At 37.9% G+C, this 19,697-nt stretch overlaps 1 protein-coding gene across 1 annotated transcript; it reads left to right on the top strand.

The window, feature by feature from the left end:
* Nucleotides 1–679: 679 nt before the first annotated feature.
* On the top strand, nt 680–11,076 carry LOC144347329 (uncharacterized). Its single transcript, XM_085497229.1, has 2 exons — nt 680–1,936; nt 9,752–11,076. Exons 1-2 carry the CDS (start codon nt 708–710, stop codon nt 10,917–10,919), a joined length of 2,397 nt encoding a protein of 798 aa, XP_085353355.1. The 5' UTR covers nt 680–707; the 3' UTR covers nt 10,920–11,076.
* Nucleotides 11,077–19,697: the final 8,621 nt, after the last annotated feature.

Below are 19,697 nucleotides of genomic sequence, written 5' to 3'. Positions count from 1 at the left end.
GCTATCTGTGTATCGACTGAATTATTGCCCGTAAACCATTATCAAACAGCCTTATGTAAGATACTTCAAAAAAGCCACTTAGCGAATTTGGCTCCATATCTGAATTAGCTGAACTGCTAGCTATTATTTTGTAAGAGTATGTTTGATAAGATAAGATATCTAGCTGAAATTTAGAAAAATATTAGCTGAACACCATGATAGCTATACTAATAAATATAAAGACGTGTTTTGCTGTAACGATCGAATTTACCCTCAACGTATCTTATAAATTTCAGTGACATGTACTGAACACACAATAATCCTGCCCGATGTATTGACCTATAGGGAATCGCGTTCAATGTGACAGCTCAGCCGAACGTAACATGCAACGTAACAGCTGCAGATCAGCTCTCTATATTTTATGATTTGTAAATTTGAAATTTGTTATTTTTTTGTATATTTCGGCGAATTATTGCTTTTATATGTATAATGAAGTTGAATATCACCACTGAAATTGATTTTATAGTGAGTAGTAGTTCTCGCTGTGAGAAAACAGGAATGAGAAATAGGCAACAAGTGCAGTCTTAATCCATACCACCTCAAATATAGGTAAACAATAATGAAATCGATATGGCCATAATCTTTAAACCGGAAGAGATGCTCATTTTCTGTCTCTCACCCCTGTTCGTTCGTCCACTGACTCGTCAGTTGTACACTTGCATATAACGATGGCGATACGCCGCCTCATGGGTCGTATTGATCAGACGCTTCATTTGAGAAACATACTACTGTTTGTTGGATGGGTTGGTGCCTTGTACATGTATCATCTATGGCTTGTCGGTCGGTGGACACAACCGTTGTTTTTGCGGAGTACTAGTGAAAATGCTGACATTAATGGGATGCTCGTTGATGATACTAGCAATATGATGCAACGAGTTGACGTTAATACGTATGATGAATCGGAGCGACATGACCTACAGATGAACATCTATAAACCGACTGTACAAATACCACCTGAGACTATGAGAACGGTAGGTTTTGCCGATTCCGCAGAAACGGCCGGTGAAGTGTTTGCAGGTGGTAATGCCGAGGAGCAGATAGAAGACGTGGCAAATTTGATACGTACGATTGAATTCGGCAAAGAGTTGGACTGGTTCGAGGGTACATTAGAGCCTCGAGACCATGCTATAGTACCAAACATAGCTCACTTTGTCTGGTACAGTTGCCACGATTTTCATTTTTATAATCTTATAAGCATGTTAAGTACATATCGTATTATGAAAGCTGACCGTATTTTGTTCCATACCGATTGCGAACCTACGGGTCAGTGGTGGGAGGAGGCGAAGATGATTCCCGTACTTGAGGTTGTTGAACGTGAGGCGCCTACGAGCGTTTTTGGACAACCCCTTAATCCATACTGGAAGACGCATCCAGCTGATATCACAAGAATCGAAGTTCTACTGCAATATGGTGGCATATACTTTGATCCTGACGTGTTTGTCGTGAATTCACTCGAACCTCTCAGACACTACGATTTCGTGATGGGGCGACCCCGAGAAGGAAGGCTGAACAATGGCATTATCATATCCACCAAAGAGTCCGAGTTTTTGAAGCTGTATTACGAAAATTACAAAAATTACAATAGCACGTGCTACCTGTGCAATTCAATCACCTACCCGAATAAAATTGCCTTCCTTCACCGAGATCTGATTCACATTGAACTTTACACGTTGGTGTGTTCTGTCAAAGAGCTATGGCGGACGCAGATATATGACAATTTTGATTGGAAAAACACGCGATATTCATTGCATTTCTTCGTGAAATCAGTTGTAGAACCACTGAATCCTATAAGTATTAAAACGTTAAATAACACTGCAGGCGAAGTGGCAAGATATATATATTACGGCACTAGGGTCTTCATCCCAGAAAATGCTGTTGCCCCCCGTTGGTGGAGAGAGTGAGTATATCCTATGTTATTTAACGATCAGTGACTTAGTATGTGTAATCCGTGTGTTTTGCTTACGGTGTGTAGAACAATTAGCTTGGGGTTGTGTGAGTCGTTGTCAGGGGAAGATTCCCACAGATACCATTATTTTCCATCATCAACCGAAATTCAGTGCCATATTTATTTGACATAATACATCATTAATTATTGCTATTAGTAATTTGTTTGAATGTGAATTTTATTAGTTAGCGGAAGCACCCTGCAGATTTCCGATTTGGAGAAAATCTGTGGAACAGACAACATACACAGTACCAGTAAATGTGATTGTCTGTAATTAGTGGCAAGTTTTTAAAATTCCATGACTTTGTTCTTTATTGGCGAATACATCAAAGGTAGAGGCAATATGAGTACATTTTATTTTGGGGTTCACTTAAAACGTGTTCGCTACATATATTAATCATTAAATAAAATGGTAATATTCGGAATGTAGCCATGAATATAGATAGTAATGTTGTAAAAAACATGTCGGTAGTTGCAAAAAATTGTGACTATGTTTATTAAAAAAATGTTTTAAAAAACCAGCCTGTTGCGCGTCCCACAAAAGTGAAACACGCTGACGCTATTAGTCCCCTAATCCCTTACACCAACGAATTGTTCATAAACCAGAGTAATATTTATATCAGTTGCTCATACGCTGTGTTCAGCAGTATAATATCCTCAACAAAAACTAAACTTGAAACATTGCACGGGGCATCTGAGCAGTCTTATGAACAAATGTTATGTTAGATTTCATATAATCAATAACATAAAACAGAATAAAGCCATATACTAGTATATAGTTGTGTCACACCTTGTCATGTATGTACGCGGTCATGTGACTGATGTGACCAGGAGCCGCATAATGTCAATTGGTACAGAATTAATCGCATAATTCCACTACAATACAATTCAGAGTCAGCACTCGTTTCAATGAATCAGTGGCCTCCATGCACAGATGCGAATATTGTACTCGTGGTGTTGTCTTTTGTTCCGCCATTCCATTGACCATGTATTATTATATCGAATTTATTTGTCTTCTATGTGCTCTAAAACCACGTCAACGATAATTTAAATTAAAGTGTATGTTTTCACCTACTATACAATACAGTGTCTCAACGGAAATTGAAACAGTTTGATTTTAAGTTGATAATCAGAGCAGTACATTTGCTAACATTTGTTAAATGTGACTAAACATGGCCATGTTTAACCAAAGACACTAGAGAAGAGGGACATGCAACTGCGGCAAACATGAAAGGAAAGTAACGGAAGTTCCGTGCAACGTCTCTTGACGGAAGTTCCGTGCAACGTCTCTTGACGGAAGTTCCGTGCAACGTCTCTTGACGGAAGTTCCGTGCAACGTCTCTTGACGGAAGCTCCGTGCAACGTCTCTTGACGGATGTTCCGTGCAACGTCTCTTGACGGAAGTTCCGTGCAACGTCTCTTGACGGAAGCTCCGTGCAACGTCTCTTGACGGAAGTTCCGTGCAACGTCTCTTGACGGAAGTTCCGTGCAACGTCTCTTGACGGAAGCTCCGTGCAACGTCTCTTGACGGAAGTTCCGTGCAACGTCTCTTGACGGAAGTTCCGTGCAACGTCTCTTGCCGGAAGCTCCGTGCAACGTCTCTTGACGGAAGTTCCGTGCAACGTCTCTTGACGGAAGTTCCGTGCAACGTCTCTTGACGGAAGCTCCGTGCAACGTCTCTTGGGGAACGGGACCGCTATGCGAACAGATGTTCGGCATCCCGGGTCTTTGTGTCTTTGGTTTACCGGAATAAATGTCATTTGCAGTTGCATTAGTTATGCAAGTCAGTGAACAGAAAACGAGTATAAGATTTCAACCTTTTAGTTACCTAAATCAAATGAAAATTTGCTGAGATTCGTAAACAGTAATGTATCAGGGGGAATTTCTCTTCCCTCTAGGGTTCTCCACACGTGTCAGGGGGGAATCTCGTCTCGTCTCTCTATCGCGTCCCCTTGAGGTACGGGATCGGGAAAGTCACTTAAGCTTTACAGTCAAATAAAACACACACAACGAAATACGTTTCAACTCTCGTCTTAGTCGATCAGTCGAGTACTCTATATGACACAGCGCCCTGGGGAAAAATCCTCAAGACTATCGCAAGGCTGACCCAAGACTCTCCAGGACTGGACTGCGTCAAGGCTCTCTAGGACTGCACTCTTAGACTGCCTCTGTCGTGGAGTACTCGCCAAGACCAACTCAAAACAACTTTATTCATTTTCAAAACTCTAACCAATTACAAAACAGTAAAAAGACTCTAGGGCGTAACCTTCAATCATAAAGCCAATCACACTAAGTACTGAATACGTCATATCTTTTGATTAATCGTTCACTACATTAATAACTACGAATACCAACTGTCAGAAATAGTAGTCTGAATAACGACGGTTATCTCGTAATTAGTTCCAAATCACTGAGCCAAGTTCCGTCCAGGACCTCGCCTGCCTAAACGATGACAGACATAACACAGCAATTCGCTCGTAATCAGCTAATTAAGTCGATTAACAGATACGCGAAAACAAATTCATGACACATGACTTATTTGTGGACAGCTAAGACTTGTATGTTAACAGGAATGACAAGCCTGTGTACATCCAAGACTTGTTAATGTTACTGGTAGCATAGTGGTTGTTGCATCTGACTCGTGATCGGTATGCCCAAGTTCAATTACTACCTTAGGCTGATCAGAAAATGGGTCGACCCCTACCCTGCGTGAGTGTGCCACAGACTGGTCGAGATTCACTGACAAATGCGACTTCGGGAACAATGGTTAAGGTCTGCAGGGGATTCGATCGGGCCTGCTTGACGCCGGGATTGCGCATTTGAATTGGCATTTGATAGGGAGATGGCCGCACAGCTCTCACATGTAGTCCCAAACATGAATATAGCTTCTGTGGTTAAAAGACACTATGTGTCAGGACTATCACGTGCAATTTGCGCATGAAAAGAAAAAAATGTCGGGAGAGACAGCAGTGACATTCGATGTCCGAACTGTCGCCTGGCACAAAATATTTAAAAAAAACGTGTATATTAACTGCATTTGAACAACGAAAGCATTTCTGTAATCGTTAAATTATCTTCAAATCGCAGCATGGTGATATAGTTTGAACACAATATTTGAAACATGAAATTTGCTGTGTGACATATGATATATTTAATTAAATATAATGTAATAATAACCATTAATAAAATAACTCAACCAATAAAAATTCAATTGCAGATGTGATGCCGCGAATTAATCAATAATATAACATGTGGCAGATAATGTAATAAAACAAATCACATTAATAAAAATAAATTTTATTAATTAGTTCCCGTGCGTCTGTGCGTCCGTGCATCCGTCCGGAGTCGTATCTCAGAATCCCCTGGACCGATTCCGTTCATTCTTTACATGTGCCAAGTACTTTATGTGGGACATATGCACATGCAGTGATTTAGCGATTCGATTCAAAATGGCCGACTGGCAGCCATCTTGTTTTTTGAAAATGTTGTATTTTGGACATGCTTTGTCAGTTTTCATTCAAACTTGGTACATAGATTATATATGTTAGGATACATGTCCATGACAATTTATTTCACAATTAGATCAAAGATGGCCGACTGGCAGCCATCTTGTTTTTTGAAAATGTCGTATTTTGGACATGCTTTGTCAGTTTTCATTCAAATTTAGTACATAGATCATACATGTTAGGATATATGTCCCCGATCGTCCGTGCGTCCGTGTGTCCGTCCATCCGTGCGTCAGTCTGTCCAGAGTCATATTTCAGAATCCTGTGGACCGATTCCGTTCATTCTTTGCATGTGCCTAGTACCTTATGTGGAACATATGCACATGCAGTGGTTTAGCGATTCGATTCAAAATGGCCGACTGGCAGCCATCTTGTTTTTTGAAAATGTTGTATTTTGGACATGCTTTGTCAGTTTTCATTCAAACTTGGTACATATATTATACATGTTAGGATACATGTTCATGACGATTTATTTCGCAATTGGATCAAAGATGGTCGACTGGCAGGTATCTTGTTTTTTTTTTATATGAGGTATCTTGGACGTGCTCTGTCAGTTTTCATTCAAATTTGGCACATACATGTACTTTATACATGTTAGAATGCATGTCCATGACAATTTGTTTCAAAATCTGGTCAAGGATGGCCGATTGACAGCCATCTGACTTTTTGGCCTTACTACTATATTTCCAAAATTTATGTACCATGTTTATGTACCATTTGGCACATACATCATACATACTAGTATCAGTGTGTTTCATAATCAGATCAAAGATGGCAGAATAACGGCTGTTTTTATTTTTGACCATATTACTACTACACGGAACACGTGTTTTGATGTAAATAAACAATCTGTTGTATACGCCACTTAGAACTCAAGTTTCAAGGACACGCTCGGGACAACCCCTCCGCTTTAATATGACGAGCACAAAGGGAACTTTCAAAAATTTAATGGGAACTTGTTGAATGTTATTTCGTTATCCGACAAACTATAATATTCTATTTAATGTATGACTACTTATCGATGTCATTAATGATTTTTGAAAAATTGATCGGTTTAGACTTTGCCGCTGTAACGGTGGCTATACACTAACACATGTTGGATCACGGAGTGTTCTAAAATTACACAGCTGTTGCGTCACATACCATCAATACAAGTATCTACCTACACAATACTGTAAAACATGTCTTTTCAGCTAGCATGTTATTTTAGCCATTTTAACTAATCTGTAATTTCGCTAATTCAAGATGCAGCTAATTTAACAGAAAGTATATTCTCACAAGGGGATATTCAAATTGAAATTGAGATTCCGTTAATTTATGCCAAGAGTCAAATGCGCTAAAATTGCATGCAGCTATTTCAACGTATTCTACAGTATTCTCCACCGTCCCAAAACTCCTTAGCTTAGTAGGGATTTTAATTTTTGTGGCACACTAGGTTTTAACTGAATTTCCTTCCTCAAAAACAGACCATTTTAGGACACCTCCATATTACTATATTACTCCATATTACAGTAAGGTTACAATTTATATTAAAGGGTGGCAGTTGTCGTGCCGCGTCCTGTTCAATATGGGACTCAGCGACGTATGCAACGCGTGTAAAATACATTGTTTATTTACATGAAATTCGAACACGCGCTGCGCGACGACCACCGCGCTGTCAGTACAGGAAACGTCGATACGTGTTCTGAATACGATCATTTTGCCACTGGCTTCTAATAAATATTACTAGATGTGTAGTACTCTTAGATGACGTTTACTTTGTAAAACTTGGTACAAGAATAAAGATTTACGTTTCCGTTTTAGAGCTGCAACATTTCATTTAAAATTCATGTACATTGACTAATCAATTATTCCATTACCAACCGACACAATGAACACAATGTCTAAGTTTACTATTTGATGTTTATTTGTACAAACAACGCAATTTATACATAAAAAAACTATCAATACGGTGAACTTCACAGTCTATGCCAATGTCAGCATCACAACAATATCAGCTTTAGAATCGTTCATAGAAATGATAATGACAGATATCTTCCCGTGTTTCTCTGCTATGAAATGACTATGTGAGCTTTAGAATCGTTCATAGAAATGATAATGATAGATATCTTCCCGTGTTTCTCTGCTATGGAATGACTATGTGAGCTTTAGAATCGTTCATAGAAATGATAATGATAGATATCTTCCCGTGTTTCTCTGCTATGGAATGACTATGTGAGCTTTAGAATCGTTCATAGAAATGATAATGACAGATATCTTCCCGTGTTTCTCTGCTATGGAATGACTATGTGAGCTTTAGAATCGGTCATAGAAATGATAATGACAGATATCTTCCCGTGTTTCTCTGCTATGGAATGACTATGTGAGCTTTAGAATCGTTCATAGAAATGATAATGATAGATATCTTCCCGTGTTTCTCTGCTATGGAATGACTATGTGAGCTTTAGAATCGTTCATAGAAATGATAATGATAGATTTCTTCCCGTGTTTCTCTGCCATGGAATGACTATGTGAGCTTTAGACTCGTTCATAGAAGTGATAATGATAGATTTCTTCCCGTGTTTCTCTGCCATGGAATGACTATGTGAGCTATAGACTCGTTCATAGAAATGATAATGATAGATATCTTCCCGTGTTTCTCTGCCATGGAATGACTATGTGAGCTTTAGAATCGTTCATAGAAATGATAATGATAGATTTCTTCCCGTGTTTCTCTGCTATGGAATGACTATGTGAGCTTTAGAATCGTTCATAGAAATGATAATGATAGATTTCTTCCCGTGTTTCTCTGCCATGGAATGACTATGTGAGCTTTAGAATCGTTCATAGAAATGATAATGATAGATTTCTTCCCGTGTTTCTCTGCTATGGAATGACTATGTGAGCTTTAGACTCGTTCATAGAAATGATAATGATAGATTTCTTCCCGTGTTTCTCTGCTATGTAATGACTATGTGAGCTTTAGAATCGTTCATAGAAATGATAATGATAGATTTTTTCCCGTGTTTCTCTGCTATGGAATGACTATGTGAGCTTTAGAATCGTTCATAGAAATGATAATGATAGATTTCTTCCCGTGTTTCTCTGCCATGGAATGACTATGTGAGCTTTAGACTCGTTCATAGAAGTGATAATGATAGATTTCTTCCCGTGTTTCTCTGCCATGGAATGACTATGTGAGCTATAGACTCGTTCATAGAAATGATAATGATAGATATCTTCCCGTGTTTCTCTGCCATGGAATGACTATGTGAGCTTTAGAATCGTTCATAGAAATGATAATGATAGATTTCTTCCCGTGTTTCTCTGCTATGGAATGACTATGTGAGCTTTAGAATCGTTCATAGAAATGATAATGATAGATTTCTTCCCGTGTTTCTCTGCCATGGAATGACTATGTGAGCTTTAAAATCGTTCATAGAAATGATAATGACAGATTTCTTCCCGTGTTTCTCTGCTATGGAATGACTATGTGAGCTTTAGATCGTTCATAGAAATGATAATGATAGATTTCTTCCCGTGTTTCTCTGCTATGGAATGACTATGTGAGCTTTAGAATCGTTCATAGAAATGATAATGATAGATTTCTTCCCGTGTTTCTCTGCCATGGAATGACTATGTGAGCTTTAAAATCGTTCATAGAAATGATAATGACAGATTTCTTCCCGTGTTTCTCTGCTATGGAATGACTATGTGAGCTTTAAAATCGTTCATAGAAATGATAATGATAGATTTCTTCCCGTGTTTCTCTGCTATGGAATGACTATGTGAGCTTTAGAATCGTTCATAGAAATGATAATGACAGATTTCTTCCCGTGTTTCTCTGCCATGGAATGACTATGTGAGCTTTAGAATCGTTCATAGAAATGATAATGACAGATTTCTTCCTGTGTTTCTCTGCCATGGAATGACTATGTGAGCTTTAGACTCGTTCATAGAAATGATAATGATAGATTTCTTCCCGTGTTTCTCTGCCATGGAATGACTATGTGAGCTATAGACTCGTTCATAGAAATGATAATGATAGATATCTTTCCGTGTTTCTCTGCCATGGAATGACTATGTGAGCTTTAGAATCGTTCATAGAAATGATAATGATAGATTTCTTCCCGTGTTTCTCTGCTATGGAATGACTATGTGAGCTTTAGAATCGTTCATAGAAATGATAATGATAGATTTCTTCCCGTGTTTCTCTGCTATGGAATGACTATACGAGCTTTAGAATCATTCATAGAAATACTTTCTTTTTCTATATTTTCAGCCCCTCTGGTCCGGCTAAAGCAGAAGCACCATTAGAGCTGAGACCTGTCTCTGCGATGAAACCAATCTCAGGACCGCTACAAAGCAGGCAATTCGATAACATAGCTAGCCAAATTGGCAAGCCCGAATACAGTCAACAAAGCAATACCGGAGATTTCGTCAAAAAAGTTGAGGGTCCTGTGGATGACTTCAGCGGACTGAACCTTGACAGCAGCATGGGCAAGTACGATTCCGCAGGTAATCTAATACAGGATGATAACTCAATGTCTCCGAATGACAATAGTCAACCAGTTCAATATATAATGAAAGAGACAGTTTCCCCAAGAGGTTTGCTGAAGCAGCATAAGACACTTGTGGTAGAGAACATCGTGCACTATATATGGTTCAGTTGTCACGATTTTCGCTTTGAACATCTTTTGAGTTTAGTAAGTGCGTTTCGAATCGGGCGTGCCAAAAGAATATTATTCCACACGGATTGCAAACCATCTGGTCAATATTGGCAGGAAGCCCAACGAATACCAGTACTAGAGATTGTAAAAATGTCTTCACCCACCACTGTGTTTGGGATAACTTTAAACCCGAGTTGGAAGATACATCGTGTAGATGTAGCTAAGTTGATGGTTCTCACGGAAACTGGAGGTATTTATTTAGATCCTGATGTATTCATCGTTAATGACATTATGTCGTTACGTCACTATGACTTTGTAATGGGAGTAAACAGAGACAACAGAATGAGTACAAGTGTTATATTCGCAGTCAAAGACTCTGAATTTCTGCAACTAATGTATGAAAGTTACAAGAATTACAATCAAGATTGTTATTTTTGTAACAATGTACTTTATCCGACAAACCTGGTACGGGACCGAAAGGAACTTATCCACGTAGAGCATTTCACCCCCGATAATTTGGGTCAATCGACAATTCGAAAATCGGAAATGTACGACACCGATGACTGGAAAAATAGGCGGTATGCATTGCATTTCCCTTCAAAAAAAATCCCAGACGTATTTGATCGTGAATCCATCCGAGAAATGCCTGGAATATTGGGCGAGGTTGCACGGTTTGTTTACTATGGAACATCTAAACCGATAAAAGGGGACCTGAAGTTGGTCGATTGGTGGGAGCTGGAAAAGAACTTGATAAATAAAGCACTACGTCGCGACCACTAAGGTGGACTGCAGATGAAGCACTGTGACGCCACCAATGAGGCGCGGCGCGGACAAAACACTGCGTCAGTAAACATCAGATTGGACGAGAAAAGTGGATTATTCGTTGAATGTTTTCATTTTTTTTCAAGGATGTTAAACATATTATGAGTTAACTTTATGTGTGTTCACGTGACAATAAATTGACTTTTATAAATAGAAGAAACCTGGGTTTAAGGAAGTATGTTACTCGAAACAAACAAGAATTGATTTAAATTAACGGGTCACTGTGCAACGTACAGGGGAAATTATGTGCAATGAGCCAATATATTGGTATTTTCAAAACCAAGTATTTCGCATATAACAAATTAAATGATATATAAAACGACTGTACATTCTCTGGTCATGCGCAAAGATCTGCGCAGATATTAAAGACAACGCGGGTAACGTACTTCCTTAATCCGATAAGCTTATCAGTAGTCAAATAGAAGCGACGAGAACAGCCAATTTAATTTTGGTATCCCCGTAATTATAGATTTCAATGCATGGGTATTTGACGTGTTGGTAACAAATTAATTGTTGCATTTATATTAATGCAATTATTTTGTATTTTAATTTAGGGTAATTTGCGTGGTTGTGCTGATGTTGTTTACGAAATAAATACCGACGTGGTCTTGTGCAATTGCGCTTTATTCAAATAATAGCGATGGATTTAACAGTAATTCAAACAACGACATTTTACATGTGACGTCAAATGACCCATGCACCCGTTTACGTTACAGAAGCGCTCCGCCCCTACAGAAATCATGTATTGTAAGCCGCGACGACATCGAGTCTAAATGTGCGGTAGCCGACGGGCTTTTGGTGATTCTCCTGTACAATTATCAATATTTATAGTCAATGATCCCGATGGCAAAAGCATACGTCTGCTTCCCCATTGGGGGGGGGGGGTTAGGGTATCTCCCTCTAATGCAAGATTCCGCGGTCATCGACTTTCGGAAAAATGTATTTTGGTGTGGGTAACGTCACTATATGCTCCGTTTTGCCATTGGAACATTTCGTCGGAGTTCGCAGAACAGCGGTATATTATATTGTGTATGCATAAACAATTGGTTGAAACAAAATGTCAGAGAAATGCATTGTGGGATGTCTTCGGCGTTGGTGTCGTCTGCAACCGATTTTGACACAAACATCTTGTTCTTAAAGTGACGTCATTATGGGATTAAGTGTATATCTCCCGTATGATGTAATAACTTAAATTACCAATCATTTCATAAGATGTTTAATGTGTAATGTATGTTACATTACTCGCCAGGGACGGGTGTGGTTGATCAATTCATTATTTGAAATGAGTCCTATTTAGACCAATTCCCAATAATATTATCAAATGTATTCAACGACCATACTATTATCTGAAATTTAGTTATGTGTACGGATGTTTGCTCGCCTCGCATCGACGTTTATGGGAGATGGTTTCTTTAATTCGTCTTTTGTCAATCAATTCATTAAGCACATGTACTATTCTAGATTATTCCGGTAACAGCATCGGTTGTGTTACAGATTTGAATTGTAAACTGTGACACCCAAATGATGTCAGCACATGTGTGACCCAAACAAATGCAGTGACATTACACATAAATAAGACACAGTCCCTTGTGTTGGTGAGTTGACGCTATTCAACACGAGTTGACACAATTATTTTAAAAGAGGGACTAAAGTCACAGCTGCGTGGGCTTTGCGCGAAAGCTTTGACTGAACGATGTGACGTTAAAACTCCGAACATACTAGCAACGCGCAAATCTATATAGCATTTCATATAATGCGTGCCACGTTTATGTAAACAAATGGACGCAGTTATGACGTGAGACGATTGCACAGCAGCCAGTTCTACACTAAATGACACGCATGCTTTGCACTGTTTAGTAGACTACTTTTTTTTTTATTTGTATGATTTAATCAAACGTCGTAATCTTACTTCAACATTTCGCGAACGCATTAGGGCATTGGAATAAATTATAAAAAACAATTGGACCAGAGAGAATTTATGTGTATTAATTTATGTTTTCATCCTTCTCCGGGCACAGTGTCATGACCTAGTCGTTAGAATTTGCCAAAATAATCACGTGCATGCGTAAAAGTCGAGATTATTTACATCATAGTGTCTTAGATTTTCAGGCCACACAAGCTTGTAAACATAAAGATTGTAATACCGTACGAAGACACGATTCTATATCCTTACATGTGTGTGATATAGTACCACTGTCACACTCAGACGTTTCACTGTTTCGGACTGTGTGTATACATGCATGTGATAAATATATAATCCCACGATATTTTCTCTTATGTTGACGTAAGCAGACACTCATGATTATCGCATGTGGCTCATGGCAACAAACACTGGCGGTAATCACTCGCTTCTTCTGACGTCTACCTAAGAGAAAATGTCGAGCAATTACTAGTATATATATATAATGAAGCAAATAAACAACAATTTCACAATTTTTGTGCAATTTGCGGTCCACTCATAAGTAAAGCAAAAACTCCGTTGTCTATAAAACCCGGAACAGGAATTTTAAATAAGTTGGCGTTACGGTTTAGGATTTAGGTTAATATATTGTATACATTCACATAGCTACCCCTTTATCCCAATGCCGAGACCTGTTACATTAAAATTTATCTTAAGTTAAAATCGCAAGTTTAGAGGTGGCTCCCCGTGACTGGGGAGAAGCATGTCAGAACAGAATCCCCGAAACGAAGCCATGGAATCAAGGTACATATAAATAATGTACATCGCGGTCCATTGTACATGTGCAAGGAAGGTCAGTGCGTGGTCAGGAAAGCCCCGGGGGAAGTCGGTAAAATCATGCAATTCCGTGATACAATCTACTTCTACTTTTTGGAACAATGTGCCTTCATCAACGGATTGTGCTAAATGAAAATAAAACCAACTTTTTTTTATTTACTTTTGGTGATATAGACTGATACTAAATGATAAATATTGTATATATGGGTCATTATTTTCCACGTCACTATTTCTCAATGAACCATTCCTTTTTTGTTTGTTTTTGGAGGGATGCGGAAAGATGTAACACATTACATTGTTTCTCTGTTTTCATTGTGTTACTCCAGCACATCCTTGTGGGATAGCTGTATAATGGTCATTTTTCATATTCCAGCAGTCTAAGTGGTTTCTCAACAAGTGGTTTCTGACAATTTGTACTCTGTTCGATTGCATGCTAAATCGAGTACTAAGATACGATGCATGAGTGCCTATATGCTATGAGAGCCAGGAGCTACATGTTATTTTTACATTTGGCATACTTTTAATCAATGTACAACTATTACAAATAACATTATTTTAGCGCGCTGCGATTGTTCAATTTCTTTGTGCCTGTTCTCCAAACAGATAGCTGTAGAAATAATTGTTGGTGGAACTCACATTTTCTTTCAGCTGTCCAGTTGCTGTTTAGCCCATAGGAGGAGTCATCTAGGCATATATATAGTTCCTTGAAATACAGATAAGCTACTGATAAGGGGTGGTTAATGTTGTCTTTTAGCGGACTGCTATTGGTTTATGGCTGTTTTTTTTTTCAAACCATGGACCATGAAGCCAAATCGAGAGCTCTGTACATGGACCAAAACACCGGGATTTGAAGGTGTACGATCAAACCTAACATAATTAGTATCACCGTTTGTAGTTGGTCGGAAAGTCGGGGAAGGTAGAGCAGATGAATATCACGTCAGTTCGCACCTGACAATTTGTAGGATGAATTTGAAGCCAATGCAACGCATTTTCCCACGTTTTCTACCCGTTTATCAGATACAGTTTACAGATTATTTGTTGCATGTCCTCTTATTATTCAGTTATTTTAAGATCATGTAATTAATAAATTAATTCCCGGTCATTTTCATCATAAAATTAAAAAATGTTTTGGATGATTTTATTACTGGTGCACGTCAGTTCCTTTTGTGATTTGATTCAAAATAGCCGACTGGAGGCCATGTTGGTCATATTTCTGTGGTATACATTGACCGATTTCATTCAAAGTACAGTAGGTACAGAGATAAGCCATATTGGAATATATATAAATACACATCAATAATGACAACCTAAGCTGAATTTGGAGATATTCAATATATTTATATAAAAAAACAATTACTTAAAAAATGTAATAGATTCAATAATTCATCAAATCCATTATTGAATGATCTCAACACTGTTAAACAAGAGTAAATGGTTTCAAAAAAATGAAAAACTACTGACAAATTATATTTTCAAGTGAAATCCAACATAATGCATGAATGACTTTCATGTAAAACTAAATAAAACAATGATATTCATGATAACAACGGAAAGCAAACTGGTTTCTCTAATGAGTTAAGGGCATATCAAATGTTTAAGAATGATTTTTAAGCTAAAAGTAACCTTTTTGTTATCTTAAATGCTCAGCTTCGTATGACCTTAATTAGATTTAGTTATCATTGCCTCGAAATTGAAACTTTAAATTTTAAACTCCGATGTCTGAAATTTTGTTCCAGTGACATGTGAACTCATTATCATGCATACATGCAGATCGAATGGATGTCGTCAACATTGATCGAGGTTGTGGGCGGACAACTTCTCCCAACAACCATGGTCACACCCATGGCAACCAGTTCAGAACATGATATTTCCTAAAATGATTACTAATCAATTTAGGTCTTCTGCCTTTCCTTGACCTTTGAATTTGTTATGGTTTCTCAAAAACCGCTTTGCTTTGATTCAAGATTTGTTGGTGTTAGGTAGACCCCAAAATAATTTGTTTATTTGTGAAGATATCTTCAACTCCCTGATTTTCGCAAATATTCTCATTTAATATGCTAGTGAACCGGACATTTTAAAATTTATATATTATATCAACATAATAATCCAAAGTATGAAAACTGACTTTTATCATCAACTAACAACTCTCACCAAAAACTATAGGGACGCTGTTTCAACTGCAGTATTTTGGCAGATGTTGTAATTTTGATTATCAATGACCAGTTTTTATAATAATGTAATTATAAGAAACATTTATAGCTTTCACATTAAATGAAGCTGTTCTTTCGGAGATTACACCAGTAAAGGTGTTTGTCAGATCAAAAACACGCCCATTTGTGTATTAGATGTCATTGTTTTACCGAACGAATGCTCGGCTGGGTGCTACAAGAACAAAGTCCACCCTATTTCCACGCGCAATGGATGTTGGTAGGCGAGCTCCAGTAAGAAAAGGCGTTGACTATTTGTATTAGGCCAGTAGTATGCATAATATATCTCTAGCCTAGAACTCGTATGTTCTAACCAATCAAAGGACAATTGTTCCATAATCTAGGTTTGCTAGAATCTTGTAACAGTTCATCACTTCCGTAATATATATATCGGGCAACATCACCGAGGGTTGTATTTAATGTCTTTATGAGTGCAGGACTTAGGTCCTGCATTATGGAAGCCTTCTTCCCCCAGTAGTGCAAGGAATATTTGGATTTCTTCCACTCTATTTTCCCGTACATTTGGCCGTTATAGAAGTTTTTTTCAGAACACCCCAACGAACAATATTCAACATGCACACGATTCCTATGTGTGTACGCCAATTTGTTCACGTCGATCATTGAGGTGCATAGGTAACAAGTATCGTTATATTGTCTATAGTTTTCATAGTACATTCTTAGGAACTCAGAATCTTTCGTAGCGATAATCACAGCATTATTTAAACGGTTATCGCGCCTCGGTTTGCCAATGACAAACTCATATCGACGGAGTTCCTGAAAGGAATTAACCACAAAGACATCAGTATCTAAATAAATCCCTCCATATTCCATCAATATTTGTAACCTAGCAACATCCACAGGGTGCGTCGGCCACCAGGGATTGAGGGTATTTCCAAACACTTTCATGGGCACTGCCCGCTGTACTACATCTAAAACAGGAATGGTTTTAGCTTCATTCCACCATCGCCCGTTGGGTTCACAGTCGGTATGGAATAAAATTCTGTCAGCACTCAATACGCGGTAGGCACTGATTAAGCTGAGTAAATGGTAATATTGAAAATCACGACACTTAAACCATATGAAATGTACAATATTTGGAACAATCAGATTTTGGTGCGGCTGTAGAGTGCCTTTAAACCAGTCGAGCCCTTCCTCCTCGTCAGCACTTATTCCACCATCAACCGTTAAGCGTGTCACCTCATATGCTTGCGTTGTCACAACAGTGGTCTGCGTTGTCACACCTTTGTCCTGTGTTGTCGTACTGGGCGGCGGTAATGTCGAACGTTTTTTCGGTGGAACCGTTTTAGTAGCTGTGCCGCTGACCTCGCCTCTATTTTCGTAACTATTGAGCAACATAAAATCAGCCATAGCATCAGCGTCGAGTTCGTCCAAACCGCTTCTCACATCTATCGACTTACCCCATCTTTCGGAACTGAATATTGGGTAAGCTTTAAAAGCGGGCCAAAATTGGTAATAAAGACATAATGAAGAAATCCACAACATTAGAAGAACAGTTTTACCAATATTGGCTCGACTCGTAGCATGCTGAAAGGCTGTCCGCCAAATTCTCGTCATCGTCCGTAACATCGATGTAACACTTCCAGTATTAGTTAAATTCCAGTATTTCCGGTAACCGGTGTGCCGCAGTGGACAGCTGTCACCACAAGTGCCGTCGAAGCTATATATGTACATTGTTACAAGTCCACAAATATATATATCAATCAAACTGGTATGAATGACGATTTAACATTTGGAAATATTATAATTACTAGTATATGCTCTATTGTTTAATAATTTAACAAACATACATTACTGGTTGGTTTTATAATACTTGTATACTTTCTTGTATACTTACTTGTATACTCTAATATAGTATTTAATGATTCGTATGGTTATCATCGAATTTTTATGATTAATGTATAATGTGGCTGGTTTATTGATTAAATAGATTTGTATTTGCATACGATGAAAGATATTTTGTCATTATTCAGATCAAAAGACAAAGAATCCAAACTAGAAGCCCAGCTGAAATCTTCACCTTCATTCAACCAAGTGGCGTTTATGAAGCACATCAAAGATACAATTTATTTATTTATTATTATTAGTCCGAGTAGCGTTTTAACCTTGATTGAGTGTACACCCATATATCTATAGTAACGCGACAGTGAAATAATGACTTCTTTAACAGTTCTAGTCTTTGTCGTCATCAGTTGCTCTTTTCGTCAGGCTTTGTCAACAACGTCAAACTGAAGTTTACCTTGTCTACTGAGAATATGATTAACTTCGCACGTGTATTCTACTGTTTGTCATGGCAGTTGGACATAAAAAGCGTCGATCGAACTCAAGACCTGCCAGCTACGAACTGAATACACATAAACATAGATATATAGTTTGTTGTGCCTAGTTATACATGTAATACCCTTAATTCTTATAATACTAATATGAAATATTTGTAAATTGCGCGTGATGTTACACAATAATTCAGTAGCAATGAATGTACTATCATTAACTCATATTTCTGGTTTTGAATAAATAACACGATACGTGCCAGTAGGTTACGGCGCATGCGCGTTTCAAGTTGCGTAAACCATTATTACACGAATACACACACTACTATGTACAGTCTTCCGTGAAAGAAGGGTCTTTTGTTTACAAATTAATATTCGTAATCCATTGACATGCCGCGATATCGAATAATGCTGGAAAAATGACCGTTATTGCCACATTGGCGTAATAATAACGTCCCACATTGGATTGACATTGTTTCTACACACAGCTGCTGGATATGCTTTATTTATTCACACAAGTTCAACTACAACAGAGGGCACCGAGTCAATCGCAAAATAAATTTGGTTTGTAATCTAACTATTTGTAGCATATATGTGACATTACATATCTCCGCCAACATCATGATCGTAACACAGTGTGGAAAGTATCATATCATACACCTATATCGTCTACATACTGTAAAATGACTAATTTTCACCGGGTTTAAATTTCACTGATTTAGCATTTCAGGCGCATTCAGTGGGATTTATATTCACGGTTTTATCATTTAGATAATGTGTTCTATGCTAAATTTCACATATTCACTGGGCTTTAATTTAGCGCATTTTCCAGTCAGCGAAATGAGCAAAATTAAAACCCAGTGAATAATTAACTCTTTTACAGTACCGTAGATACTACTATATTACATGATTACAAAACAGACATGGTATTTTTACAAGATGCAATATACATTCAACATTGTGGCGTTTTAGCAAACGAAAAAACGAACTCTCACCGAGAAAGGAATTCATATTTTCTATCTACTTCCACGCCGCATGTTTGACCAAATCACTAAAAAATATGTCCGTAAATGGAAGAAGTTAAGTTGGTAACATTCATGGTTAGTATATGCCGCCATTTTCTTCATTATTGTTTTAAATTAGCATCACCCAAATCGTAATGTTTTATAGCGCGGATTAAAACTGCGTAAATATGTGCCAAGATTTCTCAGTTGTATTATTTTTAAAATAATACTATTGTGTTTCCTGTCTGTAAGCTCACATTCAATTGACCAATTTAGATGGAATGAAAATAGTGATACATTTTTACGGTTACAATTTTTATTTATGATAAAAAATAATATTAATGAGCCAGACAGATCGATTGAACAATGATATATCCGACTATCGTCATTACTTTAATACCCATGTATTACGTCAACTACAGGCAGTGACATCTGAAAAAATACAGAACAGAAAATGCCTTTGAAAACAATCATCACGCCAGCTTGTCGCGATACGTAAA

This window comes from Saccoglossus kowalevskii, chromosome 3, assembly GCF_978046115.1.
Source record: "Saccoglossus kowalevskii chromosome 3, keSacKowa6.1, whole genome shotgun sequence".
NCBI lineage: Eukaryota > Metazoa > Hemichordata > Enteropneusta > Harrimaniidae > Saccoglossus > Saccoglossus kowalevskii.
The sequence above is the reverse complement of the archived record's forward strand: the minus strand, read 5'-3'. Positions and strand labels throughout refer to the sequence as shown.

Coding starts and splice junctions, on each gene's coding strand:
- LOC144347329 (XM_085497229.1), top strand. CDS start 708: ATGGCGATACGCCGCCTCATGGGTCGTATTGATCAGACGCTTCATTTG. Junction 1,937..9,751: donor GCCCCCCGTTGGTGGAGAGA/GTGAGTATATCC, acceptor CTATATTTTCAG/CCCCTCTGGTCCGGCTAAAG.